Genomic DNA, 14,537 nt, shown 5'->3' on the forward strand with positions numbered 1-14,537 from the left:
TTTATATTAATATATATCTATCGTGTAAAAATCACGTTCTTTCATAATTTCTTACATTTCTTTTTATTCTTCAACTTATTTTTAAATAAAAAATTTTTTCCCAATTGATCGACAATTTTTTTCTCTTGATAAGAAATTATTTATTTTTTAAGTAACAGAAAGACTTTCTGGTTTTTAAATTTTATTATGCAATACACATTTATTTAGAATTGAAGTCCACCGTAAAATTCTAATATATATATATATATATATATATATATATGTATTTTGTCGATTAAAATGTCGAGCGTAGATGTTTAAATGTGCGATGCGGTCTAGATTTGCCTACGCTTACAAACTGTACAAAGTTATAACGGGCGTGTTTTTTTTTTTTTTTTTTTTTTAATCTCAAGTTGCATAAAATAGAAACCTAAACAAAAAAAAAATTAATACTAATGCAAATTCAGCCAATTAAATCAAGTTTAGAATGTATTTTGCAAAAAAGAGAAATAAAAAAATTTATATCCTCAAGTTTACCACACGGAAGTGTAATAAACTATTGGAGAAATAAAACAAAATTTAAAAGAACTAATTTCACTTTTTTTTTTGATGAAAAATTTAATAATTTTGTGTTTTTTGAAGCAATGGTGTGTCAAAATAATACAGATGATTCGAAAGGGACTTAAAAAGTAAACGAATTATAGGTTATGTTTACGTTAGTTTCATCTTGTTTAAATATATTTTTTTTGAAAATGATGTGAAATTAGTTTTTATTGAATATTTCCGATGTATAATGAAGTTATTGTAATATATATTATAATATATAATCAATGGTAGCTTCTCTTTGTGTATTTTTCACTTTAAACTTTCAAAATATAACCTATAATTTTTTTCTTCTTTAGTCGTCCTTTCTTCACAGCGTGTGGTTGTTAGATCACGTGATCGCCACAATAATTTGTCGACCACTTTTTTTTTTTTTTTTTTTTTTTAATAAAATACTTGGAGAAAAAGTTAATTTGACTTAAACAGTTTAGTTAACCTATTTTGACACAATAAAAAATAGTTAATTTAAATAAAAATCATATCAAATAAAATTTATTTTTAGTTAACCCAAAGAAAATTTTTATTTAAAAGTATTCGTTCTCCCTAAAGAATTAGTAAAAATTTTAACTAATTTGAATTAGTGACTTACTTTTTGCTTTGGAATTAGTTAAATTCTAATATCCAGAGAAAAGATTTCTTTGATTTAAAGAAACCAATTTCTTTGACTTGTTTTATTTCATTCAAAATAAAATTTTCTTTGAAACAAAAAAAGCTTCTAGTTTCAAAGAAGTGGATTAAATCAAAGAAATTGTATAACATTGATATTGAGTCAAAGAAACATTTATTTGAATTAAATAAAAAATTTCTTTGAAACGAAGATAAGTTTTTTTTGAATCAAATTTGTTTAAAACAAATAAATTTTCTTTTGTACCAAAGAAAAATTTGTCAAAAAAATTTATTTCTTTGAATCAAAGAATCTTTTTTCCATAGGCGTAGTAGGATGCATCAATCACAGGATCGATGCTTATCACCATCATTTATACAGTATTATTGTCAGTAACAAACTTTTATATATATATATATATATATATATATATATATATAAGTTAAACTAATAAGGCGGCATGTAGAACTATACTTAGCACGTGATACTCGATGTGTGGGAAGACGCTCAAGGTCTCCACCCGAGTATTGAATTACAGACTTGCTTTCGAAAGAGAAAAAAATTGATCTAGCCCAATATATATATATATATATTTTTTTTTTTTTTATTTGATCCATGAAACATCAGACGTGACGTCTATCAAAGTGGTCGCATCTATTCCTTGAATGAAAAGGAGGCGTTTGCTTCCTGATTCACGGAAGGATGACTTATAATCTTTCATTGGAATAAAACTTTTATATACATATAAAATGGTAACTTAATATGTATACGCATAAAAGTACATATTATATACTTTAATCGATGGACCACAATTATTTTCTGTTTGTTGCTTATAGGTTCCACTGTTAAATCCTAATTGAATGCAGTATGGATTTAAAACACAAAAAAAAATGGATATAAATTAAAATTCGTGTGTTTGGTGCGTCGTATTGGATTTAGTGGCTAAAAGCAAGTGTTTCATACTAGATAATGAATAATTGGGGAAAATATATGAGGGAACAGGGAAACATTGCAAAGTTGTATTTATAAATTATCTTTAATTAACACCCTTATCTGGCACCGTGGGTCCAGTAGACCGGAGCATTTTTTCAAGCTCAAAGGAAAAGCCTGGCTACACCGAGAGCCAACCAGGAGCATTAAATTTGATGCTCAGGCGTATTAAACGAGTAAATTATAATCGCGTTTGCGCAGAATATTTGTGTACATCTGTGACCGTGGTTACGATAGTAAGAGATTAGAAAAGTTCGCTGGCTTTGGCGACCACGTGGACGCCTTTTCTAACCTAACTTTTCTAACCTATCCCCATCGCAACCATGGTCGCAGATGTAAACAAACATTCTGCGCAGACGCGAATATAATCTACTAGTTTAATACGCCTGAGCATCAAATTTAATGCACCTGATTGGCTCTCGGTGTAGCCTGGCTCTAATTGAATGTGTAGTTTTTGAATATTTTTTATATTTTAATATATTAGTTTGACATATTAGTAATTTTTTAATTTTTTCGATACAATTAATTCGAGACAAAAGAATAAATTAGCTTCAAATATTAATAGTTATTTTTTAATTTTAATTTAAAAACTCATATTTTATTCTGCAAAATAAATACCTTTTTTTGCAAGTCCTGCTGTTGTAATTTTTTCCTTAAAAAAATAACAGTATAACCTTAAATTTTGACGTCACAATATTAAAATTTAAATAAGTCATGAATTTTTAAAATACGCAATTTTTCGTTTTTATTTTTCACAATTTTTTTTTTAACTAATTTAAAATAAATTAATCCCTGTAAAATTAATGACATTTTAAAAAACACATCATAAGCTACCTCAGATTAAATTTTTGTGCAAAAATATTCAATACCGGCTATACAATACACATTTAAATACCTCGGGTCCATCAGACCCGTTGTGCCATTTACGTTTCAACGCGGAATTGTGCCAGTTAAGGGTTAAATTTAGCGAGTATATTTTGTTCTTTATAGATGAAATGATTCAAAGATTTTCATTTTAGAAATTTTTCATTCACAAAGAATAATATACATACATACATAACTCTTTTTTGGCACTTGTAACAATTTCGTCACTTAAAGAGGTATCATTGAAAATGATTTATTCTAAAATTAAGAATACCTACCACGTATTTGTAGACTATTTCATAAACAGAGGAAAATACTTTCTGTTTAACTATAAAATTTTAGATGACTATAGAAGAGAAATTTTCCTCTCAAAATATGAAAATTTTTATTTTTGGTGTAGGGAGGAAATTTTTTTTTTTCTCGTTGATATATTAGTAGAAATTCCACAACTTGAGCGACTGAATAAAAAACAAGAATAATGAAATGTTTAATAATAATAATAATAATAATGACAATAATAATATTAATGAAAGTAGAGAAATTTGCAAAAAGTGCCTCGAGCCAAAATTGTTTGTATAGAAAAACGGGATTCTCATGTAATTGTTAAAAGAGTATAAATACGTGTATAGTCGCGCACGTTTACGTTGCGTTGGTATATCGAAGCACGCAATATTAAAACATTTGTTTATATATATATATGTGTGTGTATGTGTATATACGAGGACAACCTGCGGATATATGAATGACTCGAAACGACGTATATTCATTGAGTTTGGCGTGCCGTCTCGGCACTTGGCTCTTAGCAAGGACATGACATATTTCTCTTCGGAAAGTGAAGGACTCGAAGGACAGGATCGACCATCGATATTATATGGCCGGAAGCTGCTTGGATCACTGAACTGACTTTTCACCTATACATACACAAAACTCTCTCTCTTAAAAACTTCATTCACAAAATTCCAATGATTTCATTTATACATATTTATATGAAAAAATAATGATTCCATTTTCTATTAAAATTTTTAATATTAATTTTAGTGAAAAAATAATAATTTTTGACTGAAATTCAAATTATAATAATAATGATTAAATTATTATTATTATTATTATCCTGAATCAAATGTGTTTTGTATTTGACAGACAAAAATCCAAATTATAGTATAATCTCTAAATCTGAATTAGTAAAAAATGTTTACTAATTTAAATCAGTGACTCACTTTTTGCTTTCCAATTAGTTAAATTTTAATTATTAATAACTTTTACTAACAATTAGTAAAAATTTAACTAATTCTAAAGAAAAAAAGTGAATCACTAATTTAAATTAGTAAACATTTTTACTAATTCAGATTTAGAGAGTATAGATTTTTAAAAAACTTGAAAACGTAGAAAATGCGATATGAGAATTGTAGCGTGACAATGTTTTATCTCTTTCTCTCTCTCTCTCTCTCTTTCTTTCTACATTCCTGAACTTTTAAAATCAAATGACAAACGTTTGATAATCGATAAGAATGAAAACAAATTGATAATTTTACTGCGTAAATTTATCAAATATTTGTCGTCTTTTTTTTTTTTTGATAAAAACTTAAAAATTATTTCCGTCTGGAAAACTAGGCAAGACAAATTAAAAAAAAAAAAAAAATTGCATAAAATAACATACGTTACATATATCCGTTAAAAATATTAGTTTTAAGTGGCTATAAAAAGTTTTACGACTTTTTTTTTTTCTCAAAGTGTCGGCACCGGAAAAGCGGTGATTTTCATGAATGAAATTCACTATGTGGTCCTGTGGGATTTTTGTTATCCTCTTTATATGTGTGACACCCTCGTCGACTTTTTTTTCAAAAAAAAAAAAAAAAAGAATGAATGAGCGCATTAAAAGTTTTCCTCGAATAAATAATAAATACACGTGTTTGTTGGCCGATTTTTTTTTTTACGAGAAGAGAATATAAATATATATGAAAAACTTCCTGTTACGTGACAATTTTTTTTTCTTCGCGTGAGAAATAAATTTTTTTTTTTTTTTTTCTTAAATTGTCACCATTCTGCAAATATGAGGGAAAATTTGAAAATATTTCGTAAATGACGTAAGTCTTTTGGATAAAAGAAGAGGTCGCGGGGGAATTTGAGAAAGATTTCCGGCTTATCGAATATCGAGCGAGATTTGGATATTTATATATGAAAACTCTTTTGTGTCTTGTTTTTGAAACTTTATCTTCTTTATTTTTTTCTCCATTTTTTTGGAAAATTCAAATTTTTTTTAATTATGCTATACTAGCAATGTATCTTTTACAATTATTTTTTATAAAGTTGCTTACAAGTACAAAACACATAGTTCACACTTGCGTACCTCTATATGCTCATCAATATAATTTTAATATCATTTTATTTTATTTATTTTTTTTTTTTTTTTAATAATCATTGTCATTGCATCTGTTCATTATCAATATTCAGTTGCGTTTTTTTATATATATATACGGTAATTCAACATTTTTTTTTTTTCATTATCAAAAAGCAGCGCCAAACGGAAAATTTGTAAAAATAGTTTTTAGTTTAAAAAATCGAGTCGAGATTCCCTCCTTGTTTATTTTATGTAAAATGACATTATCGATTTTAACGAGAAGGAAAATGTCCTTTTTTTTTAAAAAAAAAAAAAAGAAAAAAAACTCTCGCATTTTTGTTTTTTATATTATCAGTATTCACGAGAGTTCTAGGCGCCTTAATATAATTTCTGTGCAAAAAATCCTAATATCAAATATCATCGTTGATTGAAGTACATAAGAATTGCAAACAAATAAATAATGTTGCAATATTAAAATTGTGAAATAATTCGTCGTTCCATCCCTTTTATTTAATTATATATATATATATTTTTTTTTTAATATGTTACACCTATCTAATCTAACCTATCTACCTAGTACTCTCGCTGTTCTCTGGAAAAAGAAAAATAAAAAAAAAAGCCAACTTGCAATTATTTTTTACAAAAAAAATTTCTTTTTTTTTTTAAATTAATTTTCACAGCAAGTGACTTTTTCTATGTTACAAATAATATTTTATATATTGCTTCGATGCAGCTTTGCGCGCAAATATTTTTTATTAAAATTCAAAAAAAAAAAAAAATATGGGAAGATTTTCCAGAGAATCTATTTTTTAAGAAAATTCGAAATTCTTCCACAGTAAAATATTTTGCATTAAAATATAAATTCAAGTTTTTGTGATGATTATTTTTTTTTTTGTGAAAAAAAAATAATAATATTGGTGTATTAAGTCAAAAAGCCGAATAGAGAAAAATTAAAAGGCATAAAAGATTAATATGGAAGGATATATATATCAGCCATAATTGGCGTATTTCATTTTATGTGGACAAATTATGATGGGAAAAAGCACCGATGGTGACACTCGATTCAGATTCTTTTTTTTCTTTGCTTTTTTTTAGTTCAGCATTTAAAAATTCTATTGATTCAAGTCTTCTTAGAGAATCTGGAAGAGTTTCTTAAGTTCTACCATCAATTGCCAGTCAGTCTTGACGAGATCTTCTCTAAAGTAATCTTTACAGGCATCTATACTTTGTCTGCTTATCTGAAACATGAAAGAAAAGAAAAAAATTTTAAAAATCTTAATTTTTCGATTTATGATTTTATTCAAATGAGAAAAATTGCTTATAAATTATAAATGTAATTAACTTGGCTAATTTCATTAAATTCTGAAATTATTTCTAATATTACAAATCGCACGTTTTATGAAATATTATGTAATTAATTTTATTATCCTAAGTGCACTTCCTTCTGACAATTGAATCATGTCACGCGTGTTTTTTTCTAGTATCGATTTTTACATCATAATATACCAACACGCATTTATGTCTTCATATATATATGTTTGCTTTGAAAGTACTCTTCCGTAATACTTATTTGAAGAGTTTCCTTCGAATTCATTCATGTTCTTATTCTTTTATATCTTCATTCCATTTTTACTAAAATGTTTTCTTTAATTTTAAAGAATTTTATTTTTCAATATTATTTTCCGAATTTAATTAGGCTGATTTTACATTTAAAATTTTATATTTCAAATTTTATTTTCTAAATTTCAGTTTTTAAATTATATATTTTCCAAATTTTAGATTTCAAATATTTTACACCCAGAAAAATGTCATATTTCTCACAGAGCTTAATAAATATTTATTTGATTTAAAAACAAAAAATTTATTTACGCCAAATAAATGGGTTAGTTGGCTGTGAGACAAATATACGTTTATTTAATTCAAATATATTATATTTGGTTCAAATAAAAAACATTTCTCTGGATGTAGATTTCAAATTTTATTTTCCAAATTTTTGTTTTCAAATTTTAGTTTTCAAATTTTATTTTCCAAATTTTTGTTTTCAAATTTTAGTTTTCAAATTTTATATTTCAAATTATATTTTCCAAATCTTAGTTTTCAAATTTCAAATTATATTTTCCAAATTTTATATTTAAAATTTATTATTTTCCAAATCTTAGTTTTTAAATTTCAAATTATATTTTCCGAATTTTATATTTAAAATTTATTATTTTCCAAATCTTAGTTTTCAAATTTCAAATCATATTTTCCAAATTTTATATTGTTGTATTTAATAATTTGAAAAAAATTGAAAGTTGATCTAAAATTTCTCTGCCCGATTCTTTCTCTATTTCAATATTTAGCAAATTTTTCATAAAAATTCCAAAAAAAAACTACTTAAAAAAAATTTATTCTAGCTTTTTTAGAATTTTTTTTTTCTTCTAAATATGTGAATTTTTAATGTCCCTCATCTATTTTATTATACTATACTGATTTATATATGTGAATCACATTTATGAAGAACAAATATAAATATAGGAGAAGCGTGTCCTCGATTCTTGCGTATATATAAATATCAACCAATTAACATTTCCTGGAATACATTATTAACGGAAATTAGCGAACGCCTTTTGTGAACGATAAAGTCATTAAAACGAGAAATTATTTAATTGAGAATCGCAAATGAAACAGTTGACTTTTAACGGATCGATAATATCACAAAAGATAAAACCTTATATAGAACTGTTTTTTCACATAATATGGGCGATTCTCCAAAAAAAAGGCATTTTGCTTTTTATTTTTTATAATTATTTATAATTTATAATATTATTTTTAATTATAATTATAATTTAAAAAAAAAAAAAAAAATTCTCCTATAACACGGAATATTCCATTCACATTCCGGGAATGTACCATTGCAATGTTCCATCCATAATCCAGGAATATTAAAATGTCTAACCTTCGGAATATTTCATCCACAATTCAGGAATATTAAAATGTCCGACCTTTGGAATATTCCACTGGAATATTGAGGGAATATTGGATATTCCACTGGAATATTGAGGGAATATTGAGGGAATATTGAGGGAATATTAAATATTCCATTGGAATATTGATAGAATGTTTCATTGAAATATTAAAGGAATATTCCGTTGGAATATGAGAGGAATATTTCAACAGAATATTGAGGGAATATTTAATTGAAACATAGTACGAATATTTTTTTCGAAAGACGCATTTGAAATTTATCAAAAGTAAATTAATTATTTGACAATTTTAATTTAAAAATAATTTTTGTACTGTTTCAAAATTTATTTTTCAGAATTAATTTATATAAATACATAACTGAACGTATTTTATTTCAATGAAGACAAAATCCAACATTCCAAAATTCCAACAGAATATTATCCAAATATTCCAAGGGAACATTCCATCAATATTCCCTCAATATTCGAGTGAAATATTACAAAGGTCAGACATTTTAAAATTCCTGGAATATGGATGGAATATTCCAAATATTCCAATAGAATGTTCCCGGAATGTGAATGGAATATTCCGTGTTATTGGGGTAATTTGATCTTTCATTATTAAAAAATATTCGTATAATATTTCTATTAAATATTCCTTCAATATTCTGATGGAATATTCCTCCAACGTTCCAACGGAATATTCCTCCAAAATTCCAACGGAATACTTCCCAAATATTCCAATGGAAAATTCCATCAATATTCCCTCAATATTCGAGTGAAATATTCCAAAGATCGGACATTTTAAAATTCCTGGGATATGGATGGAATATTCCAAATATTCCAATAGAATATTCCCGGAATGTGAATGGAATATTCCATGTTATTGGGGATAGTTTGATTTTTCATTCTTAAAAAATATTCGTATAATGTTTCTATTAAATATTTCTTCAATATTCTGATGGAATATTCCTCCAAAATTCCAACGGAATATTTCCCAAATATTCCAATGGAAAGTTCCATCAATATTCCCTCAATATTCCAGTGAAATATTCCAAAGGTCAGACATTTTAAAATTCCTGGAATATGGATGGAATATTCCAATAGAATATTCCCGGAATGTGAATGGAGTATTCCGTGTCATTGGGGACCAACTTGGAAAGATTCCCCGGAAAGTGCCCCCTGGAGGTTCTATCAGAATTCCGCCGGAACTTCCAACGTAATTTCGTCGGAATTCCATCGGAGTTCCAATGAATTTCCGATGTGATTCCGACGGAATTCCGATTAATTTTTTTTTTGAAAATGTTTAGAGTCGTAATTCCGTCAGAATTCCGTCGGAATCCCATCGGAAATTCTTTGGAACTCCGATGGAATTCCGACGGAATTACGTTCGAAGTTTCGGCGGAATTCTGATAGAACCTCCAAGGGGCACTTTTCGTGGAATCTTTCCAAGTGGGGAATTATAGTTATAATTGTTTTTACAAAAAAATTCCCATATATAGGTATATATAGGTATATTATAATAAAATTGATATAAATTAAATATCTAATTGGAAAATAGTGAAAAGAAAAAATTTAAATAAAAAAAAAAGAAGATATATTAGAATAGTGTTTGCATATATACAAAATAAATCCTCTTGTCCAATAAATGTTTTTTTTTTTTTTTTTTTTTTTTTTCTTCATAAATTATGATTTGTCCCATATAATAATTCGCCAAGTTTGTAGGAGTTGTGAATATAACGTGGGCAGTTTAGAGTGAAGTCTGGGTGGAAAACGTGTCATCCAGAAAACCACCTATCGATCCGTGAATGGACATATGTTGATTTTATGTATATATGTATATACATACACCGCCAACGTTTATATATATGACCAATAAGCTTTCTCGAAAAATTCAAGAAGGAAGTGGAAAGCGGAGGTAAAAGATAAACTGATCAATGCAACTTCCTGTTTGTTAGACACATATGAGACGCACTTAAAAACATATATTATTCCTTTCCAATACATTTATCATCTCCCAATAATCGATAAATTAGATATTTTAATCGTTTTCCCATTTTGGGCATTGAAAAAAAAAAATTTCTAAATATATTCTTTTTTAGAAAAATTATACATTTAATAATTTATTTATTTTGAAAATTTGTCATTTTTAATAAAAAAAAAAGAAAAATTAATTTTTTTGCAAAAGAATTTTAAAAATTAATTTTAACTTTTCTGAATAACAATGAAATTTTTCATTTTGCACCTACATAAATATATATATATATATACTATATACAGAATAGAGTAGGAGGAGGTTCTTTAGAAATGCAACGAGCTCGACTTCCGTCGTCAATAGGGTGCTTGTTTTTCAATGAAGAGAAACGAGAAAAATTGCTGCTACGGAAATTCACCCTCAGCAATATTATTCCACTCTGGCTTTCGTTGAAAACGAAATATTCAACGTCGTACCTGAGCTATATATGTATATTGCTATACGAGGAAAAAGGGGCTGGAGAGTGAAAGTCGCCAGGGTTGAATGGGAGTCGAGGGGTTTCAAATTCTGAATGAACTCTGTATACGACTGCTATAGCCAACATTTCACAAAAAAAAGAAATTGTCACGAGAAAAATATTCTTCCATTTACACGGAATTGATATTTATGTGTATAATAATAATAATAATAATAATAATAATAATAATAATAATAATAATAATAATAATTAAACATAAAATAATAATAATAAATTTTCATATATACATATTTATTATTGTTATTTTATTTATTGAGTATTGAATTTTTTTTACAAATCAGGAAATATATTTTATTTCATTTAAATAAAAAATTTATTTAGGCCAAAGAAAAATTTATTTATGACAAATAAAATTTTTATTTTCACCAAAGAAATATAAGTTAGTAGACTTTGAAAGACAAATATACTCTCTAAATCTGAATTAGTGAAAAGTGTGCTACTAATTCACATTAGTAAGAATTTTTACTAATTTTTAGTAAAATATTACTATTTGATTTAGTAGTTTTTAATTTTTTTTTTACTAAAGTTTTAGTAAAAAGTGACTAAAAAATTAGTAATTGAATTACTAATTGAAATTAGTAGCTCACTTTTCAATTATTCAGATTTACTCTCTAAATCTGAATTAGTAAAAATGTTTACTAATTTGAATTAGTGACTCACTTTTTGCTTCTGAATTAGTAAAATTTTACTAATTGTTAGTAAAAGTTACTAATAATTAGTACAATTTTATTTTATTAGTAACTTTTACTAACAATTAGTAAAATTTTACTAATTCAGAAGCAAAAAGTGAGTCACTAATTCAAATTAGTAAACATTTTTACTAATTCAGATTTAGAGAGTAGAAAGTACTTTTATTTAACTCAAATATATTTTATTTAATTCAAATAAATCATTTCTCTGCTCTCTAAATCTGTATTAGTAAAAATGTTTACTAATTTGAATTTGTGACTCACTCTTTGCTTCTGAATTAGTAAAATTTTACTAATTATTACTAACATTTACTAACATTTAGTAAAATTTAACTAATTTTTAAGTAAAAATAACTAATTTAACTAACTATTATTACTAACATTTACTAACAATTAGTAAAATTTAACTAATTTTTAAGTAAAAATAACTAATTTAACTAACTATTATTACTAACATTTACTAACAATTAGTAAAATTTAACTAATTTTTAAGTAAAAATAACTAATTTAACTAACTATTATTACTAACATTTACTAACAATTAGTAAAATTTAACTAATTCTAAAGCAAAAAATGAGTCACTAATTTAAATTAGTAAACATTTTTTACTAATTCAGATTTAGAGAGCAAAGAAATGATTTATTTGAACCAAGTAAAATATATTTGAGTTAAATAATTCTACTTTCTAAATCTGAATTATTGAAAATTGAGCTACTAATATTAGTATTTATTTATTAATTTTATAATTAAATTTAATAATAAATTGTAATAATTTAAAAACTAAATTTATTAATTTAAAATTTTTTTCTATTTTTATGTCAATAAAGTTTTATCCTGATAAAAATTTTTTTTTTTTTCACAATTCTTATTTGAAAAAAAACGAAAATAAAATTAACTATAATAATCTTGGTATTCATTCATTCATTCATTCATTCATTCATTCCGTCCGGACCCCTGCTGGGTTTTCGGTGACAGAGAAAAGAACAAGTTATGGAGAGAGAAAGATATATCTTTATTTTGCAAATGAGGGTTCGCTTGACCTGCAATCTATTAAAGAGGATTAATTAATAACTCTGAGGACCCAGGTAATAATTTCTTTGTCCCTTTATCACGTGAAAAAACTATAAAGAAAGTCTAAAACTGAATAGGTAATGCATACCTTTCTTTCTTACACCAAGGAATATAACATAAGTACTTCCTTCGTTTAACATTGCGTTTCTCTATCTAGACAATTCAAAATGGCATAAGATCACTTTTTTTCAATTTTATATATTTTTGTCCACTTTTTGGTATTACCATAAAGTTTGAACTCTTTTCCACATAATGCATATATTCTATTTAAATTATATTGTTATTAAATAGAAAAATTTCAAGTTTTTGGAACTTGACAAATTTTTCTTGTTTTCAAGGTTTGTGTTAAACAGTGGGACACCTATTATTAAATAATGAATATTTGTTTCAATAATAATATTCTGCTTTATACTTTATAAATATATATGTTTTGCATTAAATAACGTTAACAAATGTTGCAAAACACTTATATTTTAATAATATTTTACATTTTTATAATACGATGTCAAGTTTCATATAAAAAATTGTTATTATTTTTTTTTACGTTTACAGTACTGCTGATCATACGTCATAATTTCGTCATAACATAAAAACAATTTGGAGGAAAAATTGAATAGTCGTTCTCTTATGAAGTGTTATTTTTCAAATGTTGCCGAACAATAATTGTATTAATTATAAATTTTGAATTTTTTAATGTTTTTTAGCATAAAAAATCACATTTTTAGTCGCTGTGTAAGTATAAATGCGCATGCGTATAGATAGTTTGTTGTCATAAACATGGTTTACATTTAAATTTTGGTCGAGTTTCTTTAGTAGTTTTTCAGAAAATTAAAGTGACCTACTGTTTAAACTGTCCCACTGTTTATCACTCTCCCCTACCTGTATTAGAGCCCCAGAAAATTTTAATAAAAAAATTTAAAAATTATTACCTGGCCCCTCAGAATTAATCTTCATTAACAAAAGCTCTATTGTCCAAGGATTGGTATTGTTTGTGGTAATTGTTCTGAGAGTCTAATACTGGTATATACATATTTTTTTTATTTTGAAAACAGAAAGAAAGAAGAGTAAGATTTTTAGGCGAAGATATTCTTATGTTATTGTGAATTCTCTAGATAGAGAAATGCAATATTAAATGAAAATTATATGTTATATTCCTTGATGTGAGAAAGAAAGATATACATTACCTCTTCAGTTTTTGACTTTTATCTTTATATTTCCTTGTGATAATACACGGAAAAAATTTCGAGACGTCGGACGTGCTGATGTCAATGTAAACCTACTGTACATTTCATTATGTACTCAGAGTTAATCTTCATTAACAAAGGTTCTATTGGCCAAGGGTTGGTACATCTTTATTTTTCTATATAATAAATGTGAAAAAAGAAATTATTACCTGGGTCCTCAGAGTTAATCCCCATTAACAAAGGTTCTATTGTCCAATGGTTGGTTTTTTTGTGGTATTTGTTCCGGGGTTTTAATACAGGTATAAATACGTATATATGTTATTTGTAATGAACTACTGATTACTCATATAAGAGTGTCCTTTTTGCACTTATTGGCTGATCAGTAGTTACTGATTCATAGTTACTCATAGTTCTCTCATTCTTTTGGATATTTGGTAGTTTTATTGGATAAAAGGAAAAATTGGTTATATTGGATTAAAGGCAAAATTGGTTATATTTAGTAAAAGGTAAAATTAATTGTATTGAATTAAAGGAAAAATTGCTTATTTTTAATAAAAGGTAAAATTGGTTGTATTGAATTAAAGACAAAATTGGTTATATTAGAGAGAGTGAGCAAAAGGGTTAAAGATATTTAGATTTTTATCAATCAAAAATAAAATTAAACGAAGTATACTATGGCCAACATAAAAGAGTATGTTATTTTAAGTGATAAAGATTTAAAAATTATTGAAAATAGAAATAAATTGTTAAATTACAT

The 14,537-nt window shown here is 25.7% G+C and overlaps 1 protein-coding gene across 1 annotated transcript in view; it reads right to left on the reverse strand.

Moving 5' to 3' along the window:
* Positions 1-5,603: 5,603 nt before the first annotated feature.
* The window catches only part of LOC127284894 (eukaryotic translation initiation factor 5B), a 159,889-nt gene continuing 150,955 nt past the window's right edge, over positions 5,604-14,537 (reverse strand). Inside the window, exon 16 of the mRNA XM_051310608.1 lies at positions 5,604-6,616. Coding sequence (XP_051166565.1) covers positions 6,509-6,616 — 108 coding nt within the window. The 3' untranslated portion in view covers positions 5,604-6,508. The remainder of the gene's footprint in view (positions 6,617-14,537) is intronic.

Source organism: Leptopilina boulardi, unplaced genomic scaffold (assembly GCF_019393585.1).
Source record: "Leptopilina boulardi isolate dan_hultmark-lab unplaced genomic scaffold, ZJU_Lbou_2.1 LbouV2_327, whole genome shotgun sequence".
Classification (NCBI taxonomy): domain Eukaryota; kingdom Metazoa; phylum Arthropoda; class Insecta; order Hymenoptera; family Figitidae; genus Leptopilina; species Leptopilina boulardi.